A 27,815-nucleotide genomic window follows, 5' to 3' on the forward strand; every position below is an offset into this window, starting at 1 on the left:
CCCCCCCCCCCCCCCCCCCCCCCCCCCCCCCCCCCCCCCCCCCCCAAAAAAAAGCTACTTACACTTCCTATAGCCAAGCAAGTAAAAGAGATACAGCTGTGTGCATAACTGTTAAATACAGCAAATCTGGTGTATTCCAATAATTCTTGATCTGGAATCATTTTCTGACTCATTATAGATAAAGATTATAAATTATCCGTCTGGAATTCCCCTCTTCTGATTCATTCTGTCATTAGGTAGAAGAGGAAAAAATGAAAGTGTTTAGAACTCTTTTCCTCCCTATGTATTAACTTTCTTTCATAAAATAACTTTCATTATGCATTTTATGTATTGCTGTTATAACTTCCCTGCCTGTTTTTATTTCTTTCTACAAATTACTTTCATATGCAAGCTTCATTAACATTGTTTACTCCCTCTACTAGAATAATTAAATTATTATTATTATATAAAACGGGCCTTTGTTATTCAAGGTCCTATGTCAGTTTTCAGAATAATGTCTGGGAATCATCCAAATGCAACTGCACTTTACCTAAATTATCTTTGTAGCTCTAATTAAAATACATTACCCAGTATGATTTCACCTCCTGTTTTAATTTCTTGTACAGCACTGGTTAAGGAAAAAAAAAAAAATATGTAAAGCAATTTTTTGTGGAATTAAATAGATAGAATAAATACCTTTGGTTTATCCTAGCATGCAATTATAAACCTTTGTAAAATTTTATTTAAAAATATATATTTTTCTTAAAGGTAAATGTTGGAAAATTTGGCATAGTAAATCAGTGAGAAGTATTCTTATTACAGTTAAGAAATGTTAAGGGAATGCAGGTCACTGGAAGATTAATGCTTTTGAATAATGACATAAGAATTAGAACCACGGTGTGAATGTGTAAGATGTGCCACAATAGCTAAACAGATGACAAATACCATAAGAAATAAAAATCTGAGGAGGGGTACAGAACATCTCAGGAATAATTAGGCATACTTAGTTGTAAAATATGACACACACATAGTACATAAGAAAAAAAAAAAAAAGATGAAAAAGCATTGGTAATTCTTTCTAAGGAACACTAAGTCATCTATTTCTGTAGACATTTAACACTGGGAAACTTTTTCTTGAATAAAATTTATTATTTTTATAAAAAATATTTTTGAAGGCTCTCTTCAGCCTCAGAAGTTTTACAACCAGTTCAGGAAATTATACTAAAGCATCAGAGACTGTTTAACCTCCCTTAAGAGTTATTAGGACTGATTTTGCTATCTCTGCTGTTTATGTATTCAGTGAAATCAGCATCTACTCATTTCAAGAATTCTAAGAAAACAGACCTTATGCTTCCTGTTGTTCAGGTAATTCCAAGAATAAGCTTAATCAGGAGAGAGTATCTAAACACAGAGAGCCTGTACGGGCAAAACCAGAAACTATAATTTGATTTAGAAGAGTCTGTAAGAGAATTGATGTCAAACTTTTGATTATGTCTTCATCGCAGATTTCAGATGAGTGATAGCTGAACAATAGTCATGTTACAAACCTGTGCTCAGGTCATCACCCAACTGCAGAATTCAGTGCAGGTATTTCATGCAGCTCCGAGTAATAGTCCAAAAGTTAAAGCCTTCTCTTAATAAATTTCTTTTGCGAGTTCCAGTCCAAAATGAGTGTTCTGCTGGATGCTGTGTTATTAAGGTGTCCTCTGTAATTCTAACAAATCAAAATCACAGTAGATACTTTCAAACAAAAACATTATACTTTTTTTTTCCCTCTAGGAGTAGGTAAGCTGTTTCGCTTCACAGAAAAATACAGACGTATTCCCAGGAATGCTGAGAAAAACAGGACTAAAACATCCAAAAAAAAAAAAAAAATCAAGATTGAATTATCCCAATACAATTTGTTTCAGATTGAGCAGATGTTGTGGTTTTACTCAGTATGGCAGAGACGAGAATTGCAGGTGTCACATTAATTTCAAAAATCAATTTTCCATAGTGCAGCTGGCAGATTTTTCAAAAGCATAACCTCGTGCAAAACTGTGATCTGTGGAACTCCTAAGTTTTGTTAACGTACTTTGAAGATAATTTATTTTAATTATGCCCCAAGATACTCTCACCAATCAGAACGCTGAATCCCATTTCAAACATTTTAATTGTTTTACTTATGTAACTATGCAAACCACTGAAGAGTTTTTACACGTGCATTGTTTAGTTTGCGATCACAGAAGTTGAATCTAGTTACATAAATTTGCACAAAATTAGAGTTAAAATATAGAGGGAAAATAAATGAAAGTTTAAATGTTTTTCATGTACTAAAATAAACATTTAATGTTAAATAAAATAGACAAGAACCCCCATTTCTAGGATCAATAATTTATTTAGTTTTTGTATTGTTTTATTTTAATTTTTATTTTTTTACATTTTGCAATTTGTTACAGGAGAAGAAACACTTGCTAATGAAGGTGACATGTTTTTAACCATTTTTCCGAGGTAATGGAAAAAGTTAAGCATATTCCCTAGTCTGCACATTTATGCCTAAGCTGCCACTGTTCAATAATTATAAGCAAGTGTACTCCTTATTTAGTCCTTGCGTAGTTTTAGTTCTCTCCTCCTACAGGAAGACTAAATTGTAGCATCTAATTTTCTTACCCTGAATTCTCAATCTTTGTTCTCCCTACTTATCTATCTGCAAACAAGTCAAACAGACTAGTTACTGAAGCCAAAGCCACAGAATGGAATTGGTGCCAAGGTTCCTTTTTCTCCTGGCAACCTACTCAGTTTCTTACTGTCCCAAAAGGAAACAAAAGACTCCCAGTTTTCTGAAAACCAGATTCTCTGCATGACAGTGCATTGCATTGCCACTAAACTGGCCACAGTGGATGTTCTTATAGGAAACAGATCAGGTAACTAACAAGATACAAAGAATTATAAATGAACTTGGTAAAAATGTTTCTAACATTTTCCCAATGGTATATTAACTAGAATCCTACTTTCCTTCCACAAAAAATATATATTTTTTATAAATACACTTTAATACAGACAATTCTGATTCTATGCAAAAAAGTCAATGTCACATTCAAACAGGTTTTCTCAGTGTAGCATTAAGGTACGAGCAGACATCACAGTAGGCATTAACACAGTGATTCTAGGGAGGCAGTTAACTATGTCCTGTGAACAGACACAAACACACAATTTCAACCGCTTAGTCAGACTCTGATTTGGAAAATAACTGAGCTGCACTTGAGGCCTGAAGTATCACACTCTTCAAATATATTTCCATGTTTAAAAAATGATATGAACTGTCAGTGAGATTTAATATCTGATTGGTATTGAAACATTTGTATAAACAGTGCTTTTGTATAAACAGAGCTTGTGCTAGGCTTATTGAAAAGAACTGCTAAGAGAAGCTATCAGCCATTTAAACTCAAAAGAAAAAATGTTTACACTTATCATGGCTTTACAGCTCTTGGGTTCAATCAGCTGAAATTAATGTTTTTCCTGTCCTTGTCCCTCTCCCTCATTTTTTTTTCCAAAAGATAACTTTCACCACTAGATTGAATGCATGTCAACCTGTCTCATTAACATTTGTACAATGCATACAGTTCTAGTTGCTCCTTCATATTTTGGTAAACACGTTGTTTTCAAAACTAAAGAGACTTCCTACAGAAATAAAAATAAAGGAGACTTTAAGAAAAAGAGGAATCTCTCTGACTCAGGGCGAGTGGATTATTCAGTTATTTCATAAATGTCACCGATACAAAGGATATATTCACAGTAACAATTCTGGCTTTTGTCACTGTAATGAGAACAATGCTTCAAAAATTTAAACCATACTTGGTTTAAATACTTGGTGTTAATCTTGAAAATAAATTGTTCTATTTCTGCCCCTAAAGTTTGTGAATTGTAAGATCACTCAGCATGGCAGTTAACCACAAATATTTTATTGTTACTTTCTTTACAAAACCTGAAATGTAAAGGATTTAAGACTGAGAAAGTGAAAGCATGTGTTGAGTTGTAACTTCCTTGTTTAAAAAAAAAAAAAAAAAAAAAAAAAAAAAAAAAAAAGTAACTATTAGCACCTGCTTCTTTTTCCAAGATTAATTCATTGTGTAAAGTACACATACAATCAATGTCTTATGATAGAAAACAACTAGTTATTACTAGCAAATAATCTTGGTTGGCTTTTTGATGTTTTCTTTTGCTTTCAGAAAGCCAGATCCCAAATTTCCATATTGGTTCATGGCAACAGACCCATAGTGATAATTAAAATATTTTTTAAAATGAGAGCAGAGGAAAAAAAATACAATAAATATTTTTTCAAAGACAATATTTAGTGATTATGTAGGTGAGCTTCCAAAGTAAACCTAAAAATGATTAATATTAAAATTAAAAATAGTAACTATTCAGGAAGATTAATATATTCTTCTCTGAACCATGCTGTTAAGATTTGACTTTGAACTGGTTTATAATAAGAATCAGCTGCCAATTTAAGGGGAAAAACGTGGTTTCACTTTACAATTCATCTGAGAGCAACCAGCTCGCTTTCAGATGAATGAAAATTGAAATTGTTCAGTGCCTTACAACGCATGGTCTTTAACATTACATTTTGCACATAAATTTAATGCAAAACAAGGACAGACGCAGTGTTAGAACAGCATCTGTACTGCAAAAGTTTTCAAAGAAACATTATTCTCGCACTATTTATGTGCAAAAATGTAATGGCTTGAGTTGACGCTATACGTTACACTGCTGCATAAATAGGTAGAAAAGGAATGGAACCTCTCTCCTGGCCAGTGGTTCCCCCCATGTTTGTAAATATTTTGAATGTAGATAACTTTGAAAAAATGCAAATTTTTCCAAGTGAAATTAAGCAATAACATTGATATCTGTTGCAGTGAGAAGCAAAAAACACTTTCATTACACTTCCCACAGAAAGTTTTGTTATTTGCTTTGGCTTAAGAATAGAAACTTATTTGTACGAAATTGTGGGGACTTCTAAAATAAAAAGAAAATAAAAAATAAAATTCTTCAACCTGAAAAACTAAAGCAGGATGAAATTAATTTTACTGGAAATGCCTAACTTTTTCCTGATTTAAAGCATTCCTGATAATAAAAGACAGTAAATTTGCTTAGTAAAATATCTCCTATATGATTCACACCAAATTTTCTATTAGCCTGAAATTACAACTCATGGAATCTGAATTATCAGAACAGTTAGCAGAATTCAGGACAGAGATCAGTTGTGAATAGTTCTTCCTATTCATCCTAAATAGTTTAACCTCAAACCTACTGTAAAACACAGAACGTGAGAAAAGTCCATTCAACAACACAGTGCACTGCTGGCAACAACATAAATTTCTTTAGGGTCTTTTTCACAGGGGCATGTTTTAGGTGATTTCAGTAAAATTCTTATCAAATGACCTTTGTTTTTGAATTCTAAAGTCTTTAAAGGAGGTAGCATTAAAAAAAGGGAGCAGAACATGACTATTTCAGTGCAGCAAACAATGATTTGCTACAGTATTCATATACAGAGAGGATATTGAGTATGGTAACCCAAGACTGACAGGAGCCCACACCAAAGTACAACAACTGCTCTCGCAGAAATATACTGACATGATATAGCTGTTGGAAATGTAAGACTGGTAATTCTGGCCAAGCACCATTGCTAAAAGTCTCTTAAAAGCCTTACGCACAGAAGTGATTGTTATGAACAGCAGGTAAGAGTTTAAAGATAAACAAACAAACAAACAAAAAAAAAAACCTGTATAGGAGGTGCTACTCAGAAACAGTCAATCTGTCTTCAAGTCAGTACATATGCTCATCCAAGAGTTGGAACAAAATTCATCAATATTCAAATTTGCAAAGCATCATTGAATATGAAGGCAGTTTAACAGCCTTGATAGAAAAAAAAAAATGTGGGGAGGACTTAGGCTTTTGAAACTATTTTCACCTTTAGTAATTATTGTGCTATAAAACTTAGTGATCAGTAGCTCAAAGCATAATACAAATAATGAGGAAATTCTTTGCAACCCTCAAACTGGTAAGTCAGCTGTAGGCTAAATTTTATGGTTTTATACACTAGAGACAAAAAATAACAATAAATACGAGTCTCATTGTGCTAATAATTACTGCAAGATACCGTGTAAAGTCAGTGAACTCTACACTTCCATTCTTAAAAAAAAAAAAAAAAAAAAAAAAAAAAAAAAAAAAAAACTTGTACTGTAACCTAAACCCACTGTATTTCTTTAGAAAACCGAATCCAGAATTAAAGAAAGCCCAAGCAGATACAAATGCTAACACATTTGGTAGTGATCACAACTCCAATAGTAGTACAAAATCTCCCTGTTCTTAGCAGATGGCTACATTTGAAACCATTTGTAGTTCTCCTGTTTGACTTGGACTGTGACTAGAAAGATGTTGATCACAACTGGAAATGCTATTTTATAAAAATTATTACAGTCACACGTATCTGAGGCTAACATACAACGTTCCACTTAAACTCACAGAAATAGACATGGAGACATCAAGTATTTATAGAAATATCTACAAACTGCAACTGCCTTTTTTTTTTTCTTTTTAAGTATCACTGAACTCATCTTTAGAGTAAGGGTTTCATGACAACAGGCTACTTAGGCAAAAATAAAGGATGGAAGCTTTTTGCCCCACACAGCCTTCTCAGGTTTTGTTTTGCATGCGCTAGTTTACTCTTTTGATGTTGCTGCTTCACGGCACTAATACCTTTCTAACAAGTACATCCTGAGAAACTTGTGCAAGATTGTTATTAGACTTCTTATGGAGTCTGAAGAGAGAGCTTTTGCTATATTTTTGGTGTAGCTTAAAGGCTACATTATTAGACTTACTGTTTCGCTTGTATTAATATCCAATGCAAAACATTTTTAACAGAGGGAAAAGCACCATTACAACATTCTTCAGACACAAATGGAAAATCGGATATTCCACACCTTCTGACTGCCCTAGACAAATCAAAGCGCTGCTCTAGCAAGCATCGCTGAAGCCCTTGTTTTAGTATGAGCAGAGACGAAAGAAAACAGGTATGTATAACATATAGCATGAATAGGATGAATGTTAGGTATGTAAAAGTGCTAGAGCAAAACTAAAATCCTTCATTTTTTTCAGATTATTCTAGATTCAGTTTGCAAAAAAATGAAATTAATGGAGAACGTTTATGAGGGTTTGTATGCACTCAACACTATTTTGCTTCCATCTGAAATGCAAATGGACAGTACCTGATTAAAAACAACTGTCATTGAAATACTGGTCTTCACTGCAAGTTTCATTATTTCCAAGATTAAAAAAATATTACATTGAAGGAACAAAAGAAAAGGATGAGATGCTTATTTAGAGAAATCATCTAAGGATGAAAGTTGATTTTGTAAGGTTTTCAACTGGATGTACAAGTTACATTGACCATGCTTTTGAAGCATTCACAAAGAGAAAGAAATGAACAAATCTCTGCATTTGCATCCATCCACTCACGTGGTTTCTCAGATTGCATTCTTTGAGAAAGCAATCACGTCCTAAAAATGCTTGAGGGCAAGACCACAAATCCACACAATTAGGGCAAAATCCCCCAGGTCCCACAAGGCCATTCTCAAAGCAGACACCTAAAGAACTCAGGGAAGTGGTATCCAAAGATCATTTAGCATTGTAGAACTGCTTAGGGTTCTGAAGAACTGGGCCTGCTCCAAAGATCGAAAGAGATTAGACTGGCAAATTTAGTCATGAAACTCCTACTGTGGCAGAGTCCTTGGTTTGTGGATTCTTGTCCAGTTGACGTAGGCAACTGAACTGAAGGTGTTGGTGTCCCTGACGACTTCAATAGGAAAGGGAAGGCCAGCACAGGTTGGCTGCCCATCCTGTGCTCAAGGTCCTCCACTGTACGAATAATCCGCCTTATTGTGCATCACCAGCTTGTTATCTACGAAGTAGAAACTGTCCGACTGTGTCTCATATGGATGAAGGATCATCTCTCGAACTGCAGGGAAAAATAAAATTAATTGTGTTACACAGAGGCAAATAGTCTGCACTGGGTTTCTTGGAGACTGCGTCTCAGATATGCTTAATAGCATTACTCAGATAGCAGCAAACACTCAAAAAAAAAATAAAAAAAAATACCCAAACCCTTTGTTTCAAGTTCTAAGGAACTCAAACACAATCCAAACATGTTAAGGCACCATACAAAGTATAAGTGTTCTACCTATCCTCAAAACAGTTCAAAAGAAATTTCTTGTGGTGAGACAGCAGTATACCACTGCATTTTCCACACAATGTAATATGAGTGCTGACATACATTATCGGGGTTATAGAGAATATAAGGTCACTCAGATTTAGCATTCATGCCTGTTTGTCTTGGGAGAGAGGAGAAAAAATAAAAATTATGTTCATACTAAAAATAAAACTTCTCAGTCAATGTAGAACATCAAACATTAAAACAGAACATAACACAAGTTACCTGTTTACTGCACATCTTTTTGGTCCTAGTTTATTAGATATTTTTATAAAAATACAATTATCCCAGAAACAGAAGCTTCCCTTCTATGAAGGGAAAAAATAAATGTAAAAATTTATATATATATATATATATGTATATGTATATGTATATGTATATATATATGTATATATATATATATATATATATATATATATATATCTTTGTCTGGGGGCTACTTGGAAGTATTCTGCCATAGCCGCTTTTTATAGACAGCTTGTAAGAAAGTGCTTCTTCAAAACACCTGAGATTAACCTCACAGTAATTGAAAAGAGCTTACTGAGATCCTCGGAGAGCTGTGGGAATTCATAGATGTGCTCACAAGTATTTTTACTGCTGGGAATGCAGAACCCAAATTCAAAATCAAAACTCTTGAGCAACTGATCCCGGAAGTAGTGCCTCTCAATCATGCGAAAGTTATTGATGGGTTTGTCCCCTACTGTGAATTCCACCCTGAAAAAGAGTGAAATGAGTTTTATTCCTTAAGCACGACTTTCAACCATTCCCGATATGTAGAATAAAGTTCTTTTAGGAAAAGCCAAAACTAAAAAGCGGTGGTACTAATCAAAGGATCTTTTCCTCCTTTTCTTAAAAAGTTCACAATGACAAAACATAGCATTAAAAATCATGGCTTATACTCTGTCTTAAAGTGAAAGTAAAGAAGAGCAAAGATAACAAAAGAACCTGCCGTATAATGACCCATATCCTTCTAAAATCTCCAGTAAAGACAAGAAACAAACAAACAAACAAAACCCTACTACTACTTTGGGAGGCCAGAAAAGGAAATACAACCAAAACTTGCATCTCCCCATGCACACTATATAACCACAGATAAATTACTCCTAACTTTTACTAAAGAAATGATACAGCCTTTCACCTGTACTACAGGAGCAGTAACTTTTGCCTGATGCTTAAAGATCCTTTAGGTGTCACATTTTGGTGTGGTTTATTGGTGGATGCATGCATACTACTAGACATGTCAAAAATTATTCTGGTGCAAACAAGTTGGAACATCTGTGTAGTCTGCCCATCATATTGCCTCTTTTAGCATTAATCTCCTCAACCCCATGCCTGTTCCTGAGGTATATAAACAAGCTAAGGGAAAGGAGGATGCAAGGCACACATTAAATATGTTTGCAGATCATAACAAAAAATCCCTATTAACTCAACTTCCTGACAGGATCAACAAGCAACAGCCACTTTTTATAAGATTCCAGTTGATCTCTGTACGAGAAAAAGTAGAACAGGAGCAATTACTTACGTGGCTCCCACTTGCCGAAGTCTAAGAAAAGCTGGGGTGAACTGATAGCGTACAAACCGGCCTGCATTTGGGTCAATGTCCTTCTTGTCATTGTGTTCACGTTCTGGAAAAGCGCAAAGCAAAGCTCCATCACTGTCGTCTGAGAAACAGAAATCCAGTGAAAATACCACATTAACTTTCCTCTCCTCCACAGAGAACCCCTCCGTGTCTTTTTGGAGCCTGCATGATACGATGAAGCACACTGAAAAACCTGGAGGACATTCTGCACCACAGAGGCCTTTCCCAGGCTCTTCTGCTCACCGACAAGGTTAGCAAATTTATGCCTACATTCCTGCAGTGCACAACACACAGACTGCACTGGGAGAACATTCTTTCTAATATTACCACCGTGAAAAATAGGTGGTATATTCCTCATTAGGTGATTTATTCCTCAATAAGCACTGATCTCAGCTTCAGTGGCAGTTTTGCTCTCCTTATGTACCCCAGACCACACCATTTCCTTTGATTTGGCAGTGCCAGAAATCAATTCTTCCGGACAAAACATACCTAAAGCTCCCTTCTGGCAGAACACTGAATCAACAAAGAGCTCTCTGTAGAGAGTCTGCATGGTTGTTTATTTTAACTAAGAAAACGTGCATTATGAGCAAAAAGATTCACAGATCAAAGTTTCAGGGTTCCTCACCAAACTAAAGGACTATGACCAATGCATTAGGGATTCTAATTCTTATTTTCCTTATTGTTAATAATAACCACTTAAGTGATCTCATTACACGCAATTCTTTAATGGATTTATTAACCAAGTTCATAAAATAACAGTCACAGTGAGATTCACACAAACATTTCGCAGTCAGTATGGTATGGGGGGGCAACTTTGTAAAGAATAAACTTTAAATTGTTATGAAGACAATTTCCTTAAAGGTATTTCCTTAAAAAAAAAAATATAATTAATTAATTAAACAAACAAACAAAAAAGAATAAGAAGAAAAGCAAGAAACAAACCAAACTCTTCTCTTAAGTTCCTCTTAGGTGTCACTCACTGACATTGAAAGGGAGGTGAAACTCTGTTTTTTTCAAAGAGTATATAAATTGGGAGCTTTAAAACTTAGCTGCCCACTGTCTCTTCTAGTGAAATAATTATAGGACACTTAATGAAGCTAGCATGCAATAGATCCAAAGCAAAAGTAGACAGTTTTAGCCATAGCATGTGGTCACGCAGGGAGATTCCTTGCCATAGGTCACTGTAGATGCTAAATTGGATCAAGAAATTGCTACATAGATTCAAACAAATAAAAATAAAAAAATGAAGGCTATGAAATATGATATCAGCTCCAAAGGAACTCTTGCAATCATACATTAATATGGGCCAGGAAACTATTCTGAGAATGCTGGACAATGTGCTTACCATCTTCCTATCCTCTCTAAGCCATCCACTGCTGGTCACTCAGAGTGAGAGCTTGCAAGACTGCCCTTTGGTTTGAGATACATCTTCTGAAGGGACTTACTGCTCCTACCTCTGACTGAGGGTAGCACCGTGACTCTGGACAAGCCATTTCACCTTAGCATACCTGGTTTGATATCTCTAAGCTACAGAAAACTTCCTCTCACGTGCAGGGAAATGAGGAAGATATAAAACAATGAGCGATCACGAAAAGAACAGTTGCACTGGTGTTTTGTTTGTTGTTTTATCACAGGAGGACTCGAGCTGATAAAAAACCAGCAAACTTCATGTGCTGACCTCCTCCTTCTTTGCTTCTGTTTACAATATCCATCTGTCCTTTCTCACCACAGATGGAAATCACAAGAATACAGCAGCAATGACTTCTGTTCACTATTAGTACAAAGGAATACTTGAATAGGATTTCTGCCGCAAGCTGGGACTCAAGCCCTCTTGGAGGTGAAAGTGTCTCCTATTTTTGGGACACACATGGAGTAAAGGGCATGGCAAAAGGGAGCAGACGTGAGCATTTGCTTGTTCACGAAAACAGTATTTTGCGTGTGCACTCACCTGATGCTGCTGGTTTGGTGATTTCAAACAACACTGTGCCAGATTCCATGTCCCGGATTTTGAACCTGGTGAAGTCTATCTTGTAAACATTTTCCTCTGGAGTGCACAAATAATCTGCAGAGGAAAGCAAATTAAAGTGAAGGCTCAATGTCTACAAAGACAGTCCCAGCACTGAGTGCTCACGCTGCCCTGCTTGGACAGAACGGGAAAAAGGCCTCTCTGCCCCAGTGCTAAAAGGTCATCACTTTTTTTCCAACTTTGTGCCAGCATTCCCTGGTTCCATTTCTCCTCAGGGTATTGAGAATAGTCAGCACCTCCACCAAATCCTTGCCTTCTCAGTGTAAGAGGCTTTGCCTCTTTTAAAAGCTGCCCTCTGGCAAAATGCATGTGCTAAGCAGCTTTGTGGGCACTAAGCCGACTGCACTTAGCTGGAACAGGAATTGTCCTCCTCCCTTGTGCCATCTCTGCTATCTCCAGCCCTCTGCAGGCAAAGCACAGCCTCTTCTCTCCACCCATGCTTGTCCCATGCAAGGACTTTTTTCCTCAGCACTGGAAATGGCTTTGAAGCCCTTCCCAGTACTAGGAATTGGTCTGGGAACAGCCCCTTTCCCTGCTTCCACCAGTGTCGGTGTCTTTGGTAGAAAAGTCATCGTTCCAAGCATCAGCCTTGCTATGCCTTGAGCAGCCTTCTGGCCTGGATATCAGTCTCCCCTCTGCGGAAAGAGTGCTGGTGCCTCCTGATTACTTTTCACTTTGCTGATAAGCACAGATTGAAAGCAGCTCCAATGATTTGTCCTGGCAAATCTAAACAAATGTGTGTATAAAAGACAAGATAGCTGTTGAATGACAATGCACCTGCATGTTCTAGAAGACTTGCTTTAGAAATTTTAAGGTAGAGGTAATGCTTCAACATTCTAATTCTAAGAGACTAATTCCGGTTGTTAGTCTGAGCTAATGACTTACTTCTGTTTGCTTTTCCTATTTCTAAATATACCCATCCACCTGGGGCTTATTCATTGAACATACAAACCCAAGTCACAGTGTAGTTAGAGATCACACCTGTCTATTACAACTCCTACGTCAGCACAGGTGCAACAAATCAGCTACCTACATTATGGCTTGGGGTTATGGTTCACATCCCATAGATAAGGAGAGAATAAAAGCTTGCTCTGCTGCAGCAAAAGAACATCCCAAATGCCACACATTGCAGCTACCAGACAACAAGCTCTCATGCTGGAATCTGTAATTAAAGAAATCAGGCCCCTCTGCCATGAAAGACAAAGACAGCCACTGTCAGCATTACGAAAGATTGCTCCTAGCCGCGGCTCAACGTGAATTGCACATCTAGCACCTTTACCTTCCTGGAAGCCTGTTATTCTTTGCAAATCTTCTTAACTTGGAGGACTGTCTGAGCACTCACTGGGACGATGAACACAAGTATTAAGCCTACTCTCCAGACGATTTTACTACTCTCCACCATCACCACCAGATGGTGAATGCTCAAGGCTGTAAGACAGAACTGTGCTTGAAGCATCTCTGGCATTTGGCAGGGAGGTTTCCCTTTCCTGTCAACACAGCACAAATTAAATCTAACACCGGTACCTGCACTAGCAGGAAGAATAAGATAAAAGCTCAATCTTTTCACTGCCACAAGAAAACAAACGCCTACTGTTAGATGAAATAGCCTACAAAGTGCATAACTTTGTCTTTCCTGTCCTTGCTTTAACACTACCCAGGGCGAGGGGCCAGAAATGTATATAAACTCCTTGCCCTAAGCCCTAAAGTTGAGCAGTCCTCACGCAGATGTCATGCGGTCACACAGTAATTTTAGGATCTAAGACAACAGCGAGCCCAAAGTCTTAGCCCATCCTACACCTTCCCACCTCCAAGCAGCTGCAGCCCTGACTTCTCCCACGGCCACGCTCAGCCAGCTGCTCTCCATCAAGGCAAGGGGCTGTAGGACGGGCCCGCCGTCGCCTGGGAGCCCGGGACACCTTCCCTAGAGCACGAAGGCAAGCCTGAAGCTGTGTTTGTCTGCAAGTTAATTATTAAGTGTTTTCCTTCTGCAGGATTCCTTCCCATCCAGTGCCATGGCAACAGCTTTATCCCCCTCCTTGGCAGCAGCGTTGCTGCAGCAACTGGCCCCGACTCATCCGCAGGAGAGGAGAGCGAAGCCGAGCCCCCGGAAGAGGAATAAACCCCAAGCAGAATCCCCACCGGGCTCCTGCTCCTGACATCGGCACCCCTGAGGTATTTTTTTCCCCCAACTCTTTTTGCATGGAAAGTATTTGAAACCCTTTATTTATTTTAATCAGCGTGCCAGTATCTAACCGAGTGACGTCTGGGGGGATTAGCTACTGTAGAGGGAAAGCACTGCAATCAAGTGCTTTTTTTTTTAAAAAAAAAAAAAAAAAAAAAAAAAGTGTATATTCCTCTTAGTCTGTATTTAAAAAAAAATAAAAATAAAAAAATCTGTAGCCATGTTCTTCCCAAAATAGTAGAAGCCCGTGGCACGCTGGTAGGTCTTATCGAGAGTGTTGTGCTTGGAATTGGCAGAAACTTCTGCTTAGCTGAGCACTGTCAAATTTGCTAATCTCATCTCACACACACTTATTTTTAAATTACTGCAGGGCCCAGTTGCCCACACTTCCATGACGCACTTAAATGCATCATCTGCTTTCATTATCCTAAGTCCCAGTAAGCACAATTTGGGGAATGGAGGCAGCATTCACGTCTGCTTCAGTGAGACATAAGGCTGCTCAAGCATCCATTAAATGAAGTGGATCATTACAAGAAAGGTAGTTTTGGTCGCTCAGGACAGAATATTTTCTTGTTTCTTCTGCTTCCCCCAAAGCACGCTGTGTTGTTTCCCCGTCAGTAACCAAATAATCACGGTGTCTTCCTGAACAAGCCCTCAGTACTCAGCTGATTCACCGCTGATGGAAAGCACCCTCTGAACAGAGAATGGAGGAACAGACATATCAGCATCATCTTAGAAAACCCAGCAGATTGTCTTTTGTTCTGAGGCGTACCCACAGTAAGTAGTGCAAAAACAAATCACAAAAGAGGAGCATTTCCTACTCCTTCCTAAAGCACAGAGAATTGCTATATCCCTGACCTCCAAACCCAAAATCCTCACCACCTTGTTGTCAAAGCACAGAGCAAACTTGCAAATTGGCCAGGCCAAGTATACTAGCATTTACTTCTCACTCGCATCACTCTTCCCTCTCGTGCTTCTTTGGCTTTTTTTTTCCCCATGATCTCTGTATCACACCCAAAAATCTGCAAGTCCCTACTCTTACGGACGTTTTCTATCTTTCTGCCATGGTTTTGAAGAGGCTGGAAGCACAACTAGCAACACTGCGGCAGTCTCAGGAAGCAGCAGAGCTGGTGGGCTTCCTGAGCCAGACACAATGGATTTCTGTATGAATTCTCCTATTCCCTTTGTATTAAAAAAGTGCTTTAAAAAAAAAAAAAAAAAAAAAAAAAAAAAACAGAAATGTGTAGCTTGGCATTCATCAAGAGATCTCTAGCATTGTTATGAGACACAGTGGATGCTCGTTCCCTGTTTACAGCTCTGAGGTGGTACCTCCACTGTCCTAACCCAGCGAAGAGCCAGTTCTGACCTGGGAACAAGTAAGATTGCAAAAGAAAACCAAAAACACAGCCTAGACAATAGCAGCAGGTACTGCCTGTTCTTTTGCGAGCAGTGGTACAGTGTGAACCCTCATTCTTATTTCCAGACATACATTTTAACAAGCTGATGTTACAAAGGAGCACAAAGGTGAGGAATCATACAATGCCTATCCCCAGAAGAGGAAAGCTAATGAAGGCACTTTCTCCTCCTGCCCTCTCCCTGTTATTTCAGTTATCCCGTGGATGAGATTAGGTGTTTAATCCTCATCAGAGAAAGCTAAAAGTCAGTGCTAAAACTTCAGGTGCCCTTTGCAATCACCTCACCAGGCACATTTTATGAAGAGGAAAAGTTCACGGGAGTGAGAGGGTTAGCACTGCTTGTCGTGCTCAAGATCTCTTCTCCTTCTCTGCAACCAGGGGAAAGCACGTGTCCTCTCCCACAGACATCAGAGATATTTCTGTGCTGCTCATCAGAGCATCCAAGCTCAGATTGGGCAGCTCCTATTTTAAGCTTTAATCGCTCAGAGAGGTGAGTGGAGTGTAGCAGGGGTAAGGAAGAACTCAAACTCTGGTGGTGAAAAAGAATGCAAATCAGGAACATGCCATACAAGAAATAGATGCAATGGCAGTGACTTGTAATAGGAACATCTCTCCCCAGCACAAGCAATAACAAGAATTTAGGGGATGAGATGGCTCCTGTTGCCACGCAGGCCTGTTTCTTAACTTGCATTAGGCAACAAGGTCAGAAGCTGTTTTGAAGACTGCTCCCAAGATGTAAGCCAGGTATAAAGCAAAGACAACTGCAGATGAGTTGCTAGGAGCTGGAGATTAGGAGATTATCAGATTGGAGAGCCTCAGGAGGAAGCGAGCAAAAATAGCACTAACCCAGTCAAGACGCAGAGCGTTGACGCAGGACTGAGTACGAGACCTCAAGGGGAAGGCAGGGCAAGTTTCAGGCAGTACTGATACGTCTGCTCAGACAACCAGAGTTCAATTAATGAAAACACTAAACCATCTCCCCTGCCCTTTGCCTCAGCAGTTCAAGTCCTGTAAAGAGGACGGCAGACAAGCAAGCCGAGATCCTGAAGCAGCACGTGGCACCGGAGCGTGGCAGAGCTCCCCACGACTGCCTAGCCACGGAGCTCATCACCCTGCTGCACATTCAGCACTGAGATCGGACCCTTTGCTCCCCAGGGGAGCTGCCTCCAGCACCCTGCTGCTCTGGGGAAGCTGCTGAGAGGACAGGCCACGAGGGGAGAGCGATCTCCCCGCTCCGTTTCTAAAGTCACGGCTTTTGGAGGAGCAAAGGCCGGGGGTAATCGGGGAGGGAGGCACCTGCAGCCCTCCTGCCTCGCTCAGTAATTAGCCCGCTGTGAATGCACCGGAGAAAGAAGCTCTTGCACTAGGAGAATTCCCACAGGAGCTTTACTGCAGCGACACATTTGTGCGTTAAGCATGGAGAGCATCCAAGCAGGGTCTGAGCCGAGGTGTTTCCAATGGTTCTTGTTACCCATAAGGTGCGCCCACACAGCAGTGTGCCATCCCAAACTACACGCCGAGTCCTGCAGCACAGCTCGACAGGCCTCCCAGGCTCTGCTTTTTTGTGGCAGCCTGCTTTTTTTCCCCTTTTATTTGTTGCGAGAGCTTTCCAGACCTCACCCTCTCACAATTAATTTGACCACAGCTCTCCAGGCCTTGTTAAGGAAGGTAGGAGCTGCCCTTTTCCTCATCCCTAGGGCCTCCAAAAGCTGCTTCTTGCCCCCTTGTTTATGCGGACTGTACACGAAGTCCGAAACATTGACGAGAACACTAACAAAATCAGCTCGCGTTGGTTTTGCACAGGGCTAAGCCAAAGCACTCAGGCCCTGCACAAAGCCCCAGGCTGACTCCCCCAGCCCACACCACAGCTTTCCCTTCATCTATTTACTTAGTTATCTTTGCCATTTCCACCCGGAATGGCCCCAACCAGCAACACTGGCAGAAGGAGAAACCCACTCGGCTGCCAGCTCGGCACCCTGCGCTACACACATGCCATGTGTGCTCCCCTTGGAAATGTAGCAGGCCATATTGTAGCGCGAGACTGCTAACAAAACCCTTCATCTACACAACACTTCAGGATGTGAGTTGTCACAAAGCCTTGAAAAGGTTCTCGACGTATGTTGTGTTGCCTGGGAAAGAAGCCACGGTGACAGCAGCTTGACATAGCCCTGGGATGCCGCTCTGCTACGAGAAATCAGCATATCAAAACACATCTACACATCACAGCCCCGGACAAGTCAGAACGGTGATTCATTAACCTCCTCACAAACACCCCCAGCTAATCACAGCTCCTCTTGCAATAAATTTCCTCGATTAATTGGGGAAGGAAAGGAAAGTCATAGTCCAGGAGCGGCTTTGAAGATTGATTTGCACACATCAGCTTCCTGTTAACGCTACAGCAAACCGGGTAGGAAAGTCACCCACCGAGGGTCTGCCCTGCCCATCCAGGCAGCCCTCTGCCAAGCTGGCCTTTAGCTAAAGCTGCTGAGAGAAGTCTCAGAGAAATGCTAAATGACAGCTCAAGGAAGAGATTAGTTTCAGAAATGATTAAGTGTGTGTTCCTTATACATAGGTTTTGTTTTGTAATTGTTTCCGAGTATGTAATCAATTATTTAACCCTTTGGTTTTCTAAAATAAAATAAGCTTTAGAGTAAAGCTTAAAATATAAAGCTTATAAGATCAGCTTTTTATAATTAGAGGCAAACTGTACGGGTGCCTGAGACTATTATACACAGGGCAACCTCTTGCCTTTTGTTATGTATCTGTTTGACAGCTGGTGCTATCACACGCTGGCAAAAGGGGCTGGTATTACAAAGGCAGTAATACCATCTTCCTGCTGACCACCGACGGCTCTAACCCCAAAGACAGAGAAAGAAATTAAAGCTCTGCTGGAATTAGCTTTGCCCTACAGCTCATGTGGGAGTAGCACGGTGTGACCCAGCAAAGCTGCAAGATTCGGCGTGGTCAAAGACACCAGGGACGAGGGACGCCAGGGACAAGGGACGCAACACCAGGGACAAGGGACGCCAGGGACAAGGAACGCGACACCAAGTACAAGGGACACCAGGCCCCATCTTCTCAGCTGGCCCCACAAAGCAGAACGTGGCATTCGCAGACACTGACATCCCAATAACTGCAAACGGGCTCCTCTGATCCTCTGGCTGCTGCGGTAATTAATCGCAATTTGAAGTGAGCTCTGCCCTGCTCATTTTGCTAATCCCAAATTAATCACGTCACAAGGTTTTCCTCTTTGCAAGCACAGTTGTATGAGCAAGTAACAAATCCAGCTAATTGCAAAGGAAATGGTTTGTTTGCCTGACACCTAATCTAGCTGGAGTGGCACCAGATCCAGTCCAGCCAAAAGACCCAGATATTCTGGGGTCAGCACCCCAGATCCATCAGGCTTTCTAGTGCCCAGGAGCAATCTGGAACTGCTGGAGAGTTTAACATTGAAAGGACACAGCATATGCAGTTCGCACAACTCCCCCTTTAAGCTTATTAGGAACACATTAGGAGCAGAGCCCAGCTGGCTTTTCTGGCTAGTTACAGAAGGGGTTTCTCTGGTTTAGCAGCGAGCGCACTTTGCCACAGAGCCACATCCTGCTCCTCCAGCTCCCCAGCCCAAGACATTTAACGTTTAGTCACTCGTCAGCTGTACCTATTGGAAAGGGAAAGCCCAGCTGTGCTTCCTGATGCAGAAGCAAGGACTTTCCCCCCACCCAAATACCAGAGCATGGCTAACAGCCTGCCTGCACGCTGCCTGGCGGGCAGGTGGCAACCACAAGCAGCAAATTGGGTTCACAGACCCCACTCTTCTGGGATGGATGGGCAAGCAGATCTCCCCAGCATACCAGAAAGGAGCATATCGAGGAGTTCCACAGCAGGCAGGGCAAGCACAGGACAGCAAACCCTGGCTCCAAAAGAGCTCCTGAAGGATCAGCACGCCCCAAATGCCCAGGGCTGGAAGGGGCCTCCTGGAGCAAGCACAGTGCCCTGCTACCACCGCCAGCCACCCTGTGATCCCTCTCCTAAGTGGATCACACACCCCATCTGGAACTTCCAGGGATGCCCAGGGTACCAGGACTTCGCTGTTGCAATTCTCCCCCTCCCCCCCCCCCGACTTCTGCCTCAACTTCAAACTGGCCAGGGCACCACGACTTTGGGCATCAGAACCAGGATGGCTGAAATGCGGCTGACCATGGCCATGAGTCTGGATGACTTGGTGGTGCAAGCACTGAGGTTTGCAAAGGGAAGGGATTAATTAAGAAGAGGGCTGAAGGAAAAAAATATATATATAAAAAAAGAAATTTTAACCATGTACCTCTCCATTCACCATTCTCTGATGGTCCCTTTAATGCATCCCAAAGCCTTTCACTGCTGTTAATACCCTTCAAAAGACATACACGACCAAGGCCAGGGTATCAGATAGTCCTTACAAGCTTCACTTATTCTCCACATATTAAAACTCAGAGAGGAAAGAAAGTTGCTGGTCTTTCTCCTGGTCTGAGGAACATTCCCCATGCCCCCCAGTTCATATCCTCCTTTCAAACTCAAGCCAGGCACAAGGCACACCCTAAATGTTGTCCTAACCCCAGGCACCAAGGCTGCAAACACCGAGCTGCAAGCAGAAAGAATGAGGAAGGAGTTGAATCTGGGTTTATGGCCGTGCTTAAGCCAGAAATTGAAAAGGAAGAGAGGGAGGTGAGAACGAGGAGCTAGAACAAGGCTCTCGGGAAGTAAAATCACTTTGGCATCCCCTGCTGCATGATCCTTCCCCTCCTTTGGGGCCACTCAGTGCTGGACACTCAGCAAGGACAGACAAATCTACAGGGACCTAGCAGAGGGATTTCAAGAGGCCTTTAACTATACACTCAAGTGTGAACTTGGTCACGGCCATGCACACGTGTACTTTGGGGTCACAGAAGTGCACCAAAAACATCTTTTCTGCCCCAACTTCACAAGGGACAGGCTGGGGTAGTCATGAAGTTCTCTCCCACAGCCTGGTCCTTCCTCCTCCCTGCAGCACCCTCTGCTTGGAGCACAAGCCTGGAATGGTTTCCCATTGCCAAAAATTCCAGTCTCTTTTTACGAGCTTGCTGTGACCCGTGGAAATGAGTAAAGGCCACAAAACGCCCCAAATAAGCGTTACGCATTAAGGACTATAAAAATACTGCTGCTAAAGCCACCAGGTGGGAAACACCTTGAGAAGGGGTGCTGCAAAGTATCGACAGGCAATGAGATCCACTCGACATGGATGTATTATACACCCACACCCAAAAATGTGCACCGAGGACTTCAGGTACGGAGAGCATCCGACAGCTGCCACGTGCCCAGCAGGACAGGCAAGCACTTCCCAGGGAAGGCATTATCCAGGGCTCGTTGCAGTGCCTAGTCCTTGTTTTCCAGGACCCATCTGCACCCCCTGCGTTACCCTCACACCAGCAAGCCTCCTAACAGGAGGGCAGTGAAGCATTTCCACGCGTTTCCTCTGTCCTTCCTGTGCTCCAGAGGCTGCAAGAGGCAGGAAACCAGCCCCGCGCTGGCCACGGTGACGCCACGTGAGGTCTGCACGCCCTGGGAGCCAGGGCAAGGTTTGGACGCGTGTCTGCAGCCCCTCCAGACACCACCACCGAACGCAGGGGCACGCAGGCTGTCATAAAGCAGGGACATGAAGCACTTAACGCAGCCATCGCTGGCTTCACCATCCAACTGCTGCTGCTCTGAGAACGCTGGCAGCACGCTTCAGTGCCTGCCGCACGGCTCCTTCTGCTACAGGCAGCAGGATTTCTGGGCCTGAATCACGCCACTGCAGCCCACCAGAGCAGCTCAGCTGGACCCAAGGACCCCCCCAGATCAGCAGCCCCTCTTCCCAGGAGCCTCCCTGACCGCTTCCCCAGGGGCAGCGCTGAGCCCCCACTTTCCTCCCACCCTTCCTGCTGCTCACCCCACCGCGCCGCTCACCACGCAGGCCCGCGGGGCTGCCTGCACGCACGACACTCACGACCACATCCTTTCTCTCCAGGGCTTATCACACAGCGCAGCACTAGCCTGCGACACGAATCCTGCCCCGATGCCACATCACAGAGCTCTCCAAGGCAAAAGGGAGCACGGCCAGCCACCCAGGTCACCCCCAACTCCCTACCAGCCCTCTCCTCTTCCCTTTTTCCTCAGCACGCTGCCTGCAGGGAAACAACCCAGAGAGGTGACCCAGGAGATGCAATAGGGCCTGGGGGGGGCAGCAGGACGGGCTGGCACAGCTATAGCCAGGCTGGCCTGAGGCACATGCTTTCTCCTGAGCTGAGCCATGGTGCTGCAATCCCAGCAGATCCAACGCAGCTGCACGCCACCCTGGTCCCAGCCGAGCTGTGCGGCCAAGCACAACAAACCCTCCACCTGCACGCTCCCTCAGGATGCTCTTGGGAAACCACTGAGGAAGGCTGCAGGATGGGTCTGCGGCAAAGGAGCCCCCCTCCTCGCTGCATCTGTGGCCCCCACACCACAGCAGGGGGCATGGGCTGGGGGTTCAGCTTGGCCCAGCCCCGCACGAAAGGGCACAGCAGCAGGAGGGGGACGGAGGGGAGCATCTCAGCCCTGACCTCCCACCCATGGCGGCGGGGTGCTGCTCCCCAGCATGAACATCCCTGGGGGGCAGGGGGGCTGCTCCCTGACCTGAGCATCCCTGCAGGGCAGGGGGGAGATGCAGAGGGGCTGCGTCCCCAACCTGAGCATCCCTGCGGGGTGGGAAGCTGCAGGGGGGCTGCTCCCTGATCCAAGCATCCCTATGGGGCAGGGGGGCTTCAGGGGGGCTGCTCCCCGACCCAAGCATCCCTACGGGGCAGAGGAGCTGCTCCCCATTACGAGCATCCCTACGGGGCAAGGGGGTTTCAGGGGGACTGCTCCCCGAGCTGAGCATCCCTGGGGGACAACGGGGGGGGGCGGCCCGGGGGGGTCCACATCCCCAGCCCTGCCGGTGCCGCATCCCCACCCCCTGCAGCACCGCACCCCAACTCCCTGTCCCCTTTATTGGGGTCACCGCCTCCCCGTGCACCTCGGTTCCCCCCCTCCATCCCTCCAAATCCCCCCGGTGCCCCCCCGTACCGCTGGTGACCCGCTGCAGCCCCAGCACGTCGTCGGGCCCGATGAGCGCCTTGCGGCCCAGCTCCTCCTCGGTGCGCGCCGCCGCCGCCGCCGCCGCCCCGGTCCCGGTCCCGGTCCCTGTTCCGGCCCCGGTCCCGCCGCTCTTCTTCACCTTCATGGCCCCGCTCCGCCGCCGCTGTGAGCGGCCCCGGCCCCGCTGCGCTGCCGCCGCCGGCCCCGCCGCACCGGGAGGGGCAGCACCGCCCCGCCCGCCCCCCCCCCCCCCCCCCGCCCCGGGCCCCCCGGGGGCCCCCCCCCGGGGGAGGGGGCCCCCCCCCCCCCCCGGGATAACCCCCAGAGCATCGGGAGGGATGCACCCATGGAAGACCAAAGGGGGGTTTGGGGGACCCCATTGGGGTGTAAGTGGCCTGGGGGGGCTGTGGCTCAATGCCCACCAGGACAAAAGGGACCCCTGCAAGTAGGGACTGACCCCCCCCCCCCCAGCTGAACCCCATAACGGTAACCAAGAGGTGTTTTGGGCTAAATATCCTATAGGACAGGACCCCAGAGGTGCTTTGGGGTAAATACCCATAAAGACAGGATGCAGATCCCCCAGTAAAGAGCTAGGCAGAGCCCCACGCCAGCCCCCTGCATGCCAGGGGGGTTCTTTATTTGTACATCAGCTCGTTCTGAACACAGCGCAGGACCAGGGGGTGCATGCAGGGAGCCCCCTCTCTCCCCCCCCCACCCCCAGGAAGAGGGGTACAAGCAGCATCTTCGAGAGGAGGGCACAGGACCCTGACCCAGAGCATCTCCCACCCCAAAAGCCATCATTCTTCCCACTCCTGCATCTGGGCCAACCCTCCTGCTGGTCCAAGGCCCAGCTCTGACGCAGTCCTGAGCGCCTGCGCGCACCACGGGGCGACACCAGCGCGCTCCACGAGGTAGGGACAGCCCCAGCCCCGAGGCAGGGCACCGCGGGGTCGGGCTCAGTCCATTTTGGTGGGCTCCTTCCTGCGCTGCCTGGCCTCCCGCAGTATCTTGGCCAGGGAGAGGAGGATGGGAACGGCCATGGGTAAGAAGAGCGGGATGTAGATGGCAAACTTCTGGTCGTCGGGGAAGTAGAGGAGATGGAGGAGGGATGGGTCAAAGAAGGCCCGCTCCGAGGAGGTGACGGCTTCCTTGCTGGCCTGGAAAGCGGAGCGCAGGCGGCCCTCAGCCAGCTCTGCCATGGCGTCCTGCACCGAGGCCACCGCGCGGTATACCTGCGTGGGAACAGCACAGTCAGTCCAGGACATGAGGCTGGGGACCACAGATAAACAGCTGGGGACCTCGGTCAGCCCCCAGGCCCAGGCAGCACCCCACACCTCCGCACAGGGACAGCAACTCCTGCCCCCCTCTGCTCCTTGGGGTACCCCAGCCCTACCTCAGAGGCGACGTCGTCTTTGATAACGATGTTACTGATCTGATCCAGCAGCTGGGCCAGCGAGGTCAAGGTGGTGGCTACGGTGGCGATGTTCTCCACCATGTGGGCCCAAAGCAGGCGGTCCAGCTCCCAGTCGGCCAGCCCCTCGTTTCCTGGGCTCTCTACCTGGAACTCGGGGGGCAGCTCCTCCCGAGATATCCCAAACAGTAACCTGGGAGCAGAGGGGGAAGGTCCCAGGCTGTGTCACAAGCCCACAGTTCTGCCTGCACTCCCTGCTCTTCCCCTTCTGGTGCATTCAATCCCTGCAGGGCTCAACCCACACCCGATGGCCTCCCACAAGACCAACCTCCCACACCAGGAGACACAACAGCACCCACGGCCAGGGAGCGGTGCTGGTTGGTGGTCAGCACCTCAAATGCCCCAAAAAGCCTTCCTCAGCCACCCAGACGAGCCGCTGGGCTCTGGCACGGGTACAGCCTGCTCTGTCCCCACTAACGTACACGTGGATCAGGAGAGCAAAGAGGTCAGGGTGGGGAAGAGCGCATCCTCACCGGAGCTGGGCCAGGAAAACCTCCATCACTCGCACCATGTCCACGTCCACGTGCAGCGGGAGGGAGGCTTGGGGGGAAGCAGGGGCTTCAATGTTGTAAATCTGCAGGAAAGCACATCAGTGAGGCACGCCCGGGGCCGGCAGTGCCACCAGTGCCTGTGGATGCAGAGCCTGAGCCCGGCCAGAACCAGGGCCCCGTACCATGATGCCACCCCAGCGGGGACTGTGGAAGGCATTGGTGGCCACTGGGGCTCCGTCCTTGTCCTGGATGTAGAGCGGGGAGTGGGAGCGCTCCGGCACGTACAGCAAGAAGTTCAACACCGGGTAGAGCGAGGCAGCGCTGGAGCCTAAAGCGGGACCGAGTCAAAAAACTCCCCTGGCCCACAGGGACGACAAGAGAGCCCAGCCCTGCTTCTCCTTAAGCATCAAGCCCTGAGCAGAGCACCCAGCCTGGCGGGTCTCAGCCTCACTCCCGTCAAGGCTAGCAGCTCGTGGCGCTGCGGGGAGGGAAAGGTGAGGGTGTAGGCACGGCTGCCCCCTCCCCAGCAGGGCCTGATCCCGTGAGAGTTGGGTTGGGAGCTCACCCAGCCGGGCCTCCACGGGGTTGATGACGTGCGGGAGGCTGTGAGCACTCAGGAGGAAACTGGAGGACTCCTTGTCAAAGCGTGGCGTCACCCCGAGGACGGCGTAGTACAGGATCTGCAGGGACACGACACAGGTGCTGCTGACAGAGAAGCGCGTCCCAGGGCACCCAGCAAGGCCGCGGCCGGGCTCTCCCCATCGCCTCTCCCAGCCCTCACCTGCGAGTCAACTGAGAAGTTGGCCACCACGCTCAGCTTGTCCAGGACGGGCTGCACGTAGCGGTTGACGGCACCCTCGATGTCCCAGTCCACGTCGTGGGACTTGGGGTCAGGGTTCAGCAGGCTGAAGGTGATCTCGTACCCTGCCGAGCACCCAGGCCCCGTGAGACACGGGCACTGCCACCCGTTTGTGATACCAAAACCGGGCCAGTGGCCACGATGGAGTTCCCGGGAGCCACAGGACCTGAGCCCCTTCTCCCCCAAATGTGAGGCCGCGCTCTGGTGGCCCAGCACACACGGATCCCATCCCCAAACAACCAGCAAGGGCAAAGGGAAAACCCTGGGGGCCTGTCACCCCAGAAGACATCCAGAGCTGCCGCAGGGACACCAAGAACAGCATCTTTCCCCCAAGAGCCAGCTGGCCTTCCCAAAGGGCAGGGGGCTCGGGCGCACATCCGTACCCAGGCTGGATTTCAAGTGCCGCCGGGCGTCGGGGCCGAGCTGGCCGTCGGGGACGCGGTCCGCGAGGGCGGCAGCGATGGAGCTGGCCGTGAAGGACATGACCTGCGTGAGCTGCTGCAGGCGGGCACGGAGGGTGGCCAGACCCTGCCCGGCCCTCACCAGGGCGCTGCGGTGCTTCCCCACGTAGACGTTGGTGCCCTGGGGAAGGCGTGGCGGTGAGGGCCAGGAGCGGGACTGGCTCTGCCACCGCGCCAACAAGCCCGGTGCCACCCACGACAGCTCAGGGAGGGAGTTCTGCCCCACTGCGCACGTTCAAGGGACACAGCCTCACAAACGTCCCCGATGCCAGTGCTCCCTGTTTCTCCCCCAGGGGTTTTGCAGGCCTTTCTTGCAAGGTCTCCTGCATCTCCACATCCCTGGGTGGCAGAGAACCAGGGGTTTCCTCCATGCCAACCTGCCCCAGAGTCGCAGAATCCCACAAGAGCAGCAGGAGCACAGGGATGAGCACCCCAGGGTGCTGCTCCCTACCTGAGGCAGCAGAGAGGAGCTTTCAGGGACCACGTACACGGTCAGAGAGCCCGGCGAGGCGTCCTGCAGCGCGTGCAGAGCAGCATCGGCCTCTAAGGAAGAGAGAACCGTTAGCAGGACTGGGAGTTTTGTTCCATTCCCTATTCCAGGGGGTAACAAAGCCATTTTCTGCTAAACCACCCTCAAAACAAGAACCCTGCTCCTGCACGGGCAGCAGAGCTTGGCTCGTGCCTCTCCAGGAGGGAGAAGCGTGGTACGAGGCACTAGGAGCCACGGGGAGCCCCCCGACCCCTCACCCCATGACCTTGTGCAGCCCCCCAGTCCCTCACCCCGTTACCTTATGCAGCCCCCCGGCCCCTCACCCCGCTACCTCTTGCGGTAGCTGCACCCAGCGCCGCCGCCTCCCGCGCCGTGGTGCTGCGGTACACCTCCTCGTAGCGGGCCGCCACATCGGTTCTTGCTGTTGGGGGAAAAATAAGCGAAAATGAGAAAAAAAATAACGAGCAAACCTACAGGCCCACGGCGCTCCTGAGAGCCGGGCTGGGGGCAAAACCGGCCGGTGGGGGTCTTACAGCCGACGGGAACCGGCTCCTCCCGCACGTCCCGGTACGGCAGCTGCCTCGGCAGGTCCGTGGGCACCGAGCCCGGGGCGAAGACCACGGAGATGGGGACGGAGAGCTGGAACTGGGCACCGGGTGTCACCGGGGGGGGCACCGAGGGACCCAACGGAGAGGCACCGGGGGTATACTGGGGACTACTGAGGGGATACCGGGGACCACCGGGAGGCCACCGAGGGGATACCGGGGACCACCGGGAGGGATACCGGGGGAGTTACCGGGGGGATACCGGGGGACCCAATGAAGGACTACCAGGGGGACTCTGGAATGATACCGGGGACCACCGGGAGGGATACCGGGGGCTACGGGGGACCACCGGGGAGCCACCTGGGAATACCGGGGCCCACCGGGCAGCCCCCCTCCAGCTCGCACCCCCCTCGCTCCTCACCGGCAGCCGCCCCAGGGCTGCGATCCCCGCGTAGGGCAGCGCGGCCCGGTACGTCTCGGTCGTCCTCCACCAGAGCGGCAGCCCCAGCAGCACGGCGATGGCGGCGAAGCACAGCGCGGCCCGGCGGCCCCGGGAGCGCTCTGCGGGAACAGCGCTCAGAGCCCGAACCGGGCCCCGGGGGGGGGGGGGGGGGGGGGGGGGCTCCGGGGGGCTCCGTGCCGGGCCCTGCCCTCCCCTCTCCGCCCGCCTCCCCCAGTACCTGCTTCGTCCGCCGCCGCCGCTGCGGCCGCCGCCATCTTCTCGTCCCGGTACAACCGGGGGGCGGGGCTTCGCTTCGGCCCAGCCATTCAAAGAGCTCGCGGCCCTCAGGACGACCAATAGGCGCGGGGATGAGGCCAGACGGGCGTGCGGCGGAGCCAATCGGCGAGCAAGGAGGCGGGACAGGGGAGCAGGGCGCTGCTTGGGGGGGGCAATGGGTGTGGGGGGGGGCATAGGGGGGGGGGGGGGTGCTGGGGGGGGCCAGGGGGGCCGGGGGGGG

General features: G+C 47.4%; 2 protein-coding genes across 6 annotated transcripts; both read right to left on the reverse strand.

Annotated features, from left to right (window-relative positions):
* Nucleotides 1-2,117: 2,117 nt before the first annotated feature.
* Nucleotides 2,118-22,755, reverse strand: UNC119 (unc-119 lipid binding chaperone). 5 transcript variants are annotated; one of them, XM_035342856.1, is made up of 5 exons: nucleotides 22,528-22,755; nucleotides 11,755-11,868; nucleotides 9,750-9,852; nucleotides 8,769-8,941; nucleotides 2,118-7,975 (listed from the first exon to the last, which is right to left on the reverse strand). In XM_035342856.1, exons 1-5 carry the CDS (start codon nucleotides 22,682-22,684, stop codon nucleotides 7,863-7,865), a joined length of 660 nt encoding a protein of 219 aa, XP_035198747.1. In that variant the 5' UTR covers nucleotides 22,685-22,755; the 3' UTR covers nucleotides 2,118-7,862. The 5 variants fall into 5 exon arrangements, with proteins under 5 accessions (XP_035198747.1, XP_035198746.1, XP_035198748.1 ...); XM_035342855.1 differs by having other exon boundaries at nucleotides 9,750-9,888; nucleotides 22,528-22,753; XM_035342857.1 differs by lacking the exon at nucleotides 22,528-22,755 and adding an exon at nucleotides 16,276-16,518.
* Nucleotides 22,756-23,140: 385 nt separating this feature from the next.
* On the reverse strand, nucleotides 23,141-27,654 carry PIGS (phosphatidylinositol glycan anchor biosynthesis class S). The gene is made up of 12 exons (XM_035343332.1): nucleotides 27,537-27,654; nucleotides 27,278-27,417; nucleotides 26,845-26,956; nucleotides 26,643-26,732; nucleotides 26,273-26,364; nucleotides 25,744-25,942; nucleotides 25,283-25,425; nucleotides 25,067-25,181; nucleotides 24,684-24,829; nucleotides 24,484-24,584; nucleotides 23,933-24,143; nucleotides 23,141-23,771 (listed from the first exon to the last, which is right to left on the reverse strand). Exons 1-12 carry the CDS (start codon nucleotides 27,622-27,624, stop codon nucleotides 23,496-23,498), a joined length of 1,713 nt encoding a protein of 570 aa, XP_035199223.1. The 5' UTR covers nucleotides 27,625-27,654; the 3' UTR covers nucleotides 23,141-23,495.
* Between the last annotated feature and the right edge of the window lie 161 nt (nucleotides 27,655-27,815).

This window comes from Oxyura jamaicensis, chromosome 19 (assembly GCF_011077185.1).
Source record: "Oxyura jamaicensis isolate SHBP4307 breed ruddy duck chromosome 19, BPBGC_Ojam_1.0, whole genome shotgun sequence".
Taxonomy (NCBI): Eukaryota; Metazoa; Chordata; class Aves; order Anseriformes; family Anatidae; genus Oxyura; species Oxyura jamaicensis.

What these genes read in the sequence shown, in the direction of transcription:
- UNC119 (XM_035342855.1), bottom strand. Translation starts at nt 22,684, where the DNA reads ATGAAGGTGAAGAAGAGCGGCGGGACCGGGGCCGGAACAGGGACCGGG. An exon ending in CACCAAACCAGCAGCATCAG is followed by an intron (nt 9,889 to 11,754) that starts GTGAGTGCACAC and finishes TCTGTTTCTCAG; the next exon opens with ACGACAGTGATGGAGCTTTG. An exon ending in CTTCGGCAAGTGGGAGCCAC is followed by an intron (nt 8,942 to 9,749) that starts GTAAGTAATTGC and finishes ACTCTTTTTCAG; the next exon opens with GGTGGAATTCACAGTAGGGG.
- PIGS (XM_035343332.1), bottom strand. Translation starts at nt 27,624, where the DNA reads ATGGCTGGGCCGAAGCGAAGCCCCGCCCCCCGGTTGTACCGGGACGAG. An exon ending in CAGCCCTGGGGCGGCTGCCG is followed by an intron (nt 26,957 to 27,277) that starts GTGAGGAGCGAG and finishes CCCGGTGCCCAG; the next exon opens with TTCCAGCTCTCCGTCCCCAT. An exon ending in GTTTTCCTGGCCCAGCTCCG is followed by an intron (nt 24,144 to 24,483) that starts GTGAGGATGCGC and finishes CTCTGCTCCCAG; the next exon opens with GTTACTGTTTGGGATATCTC.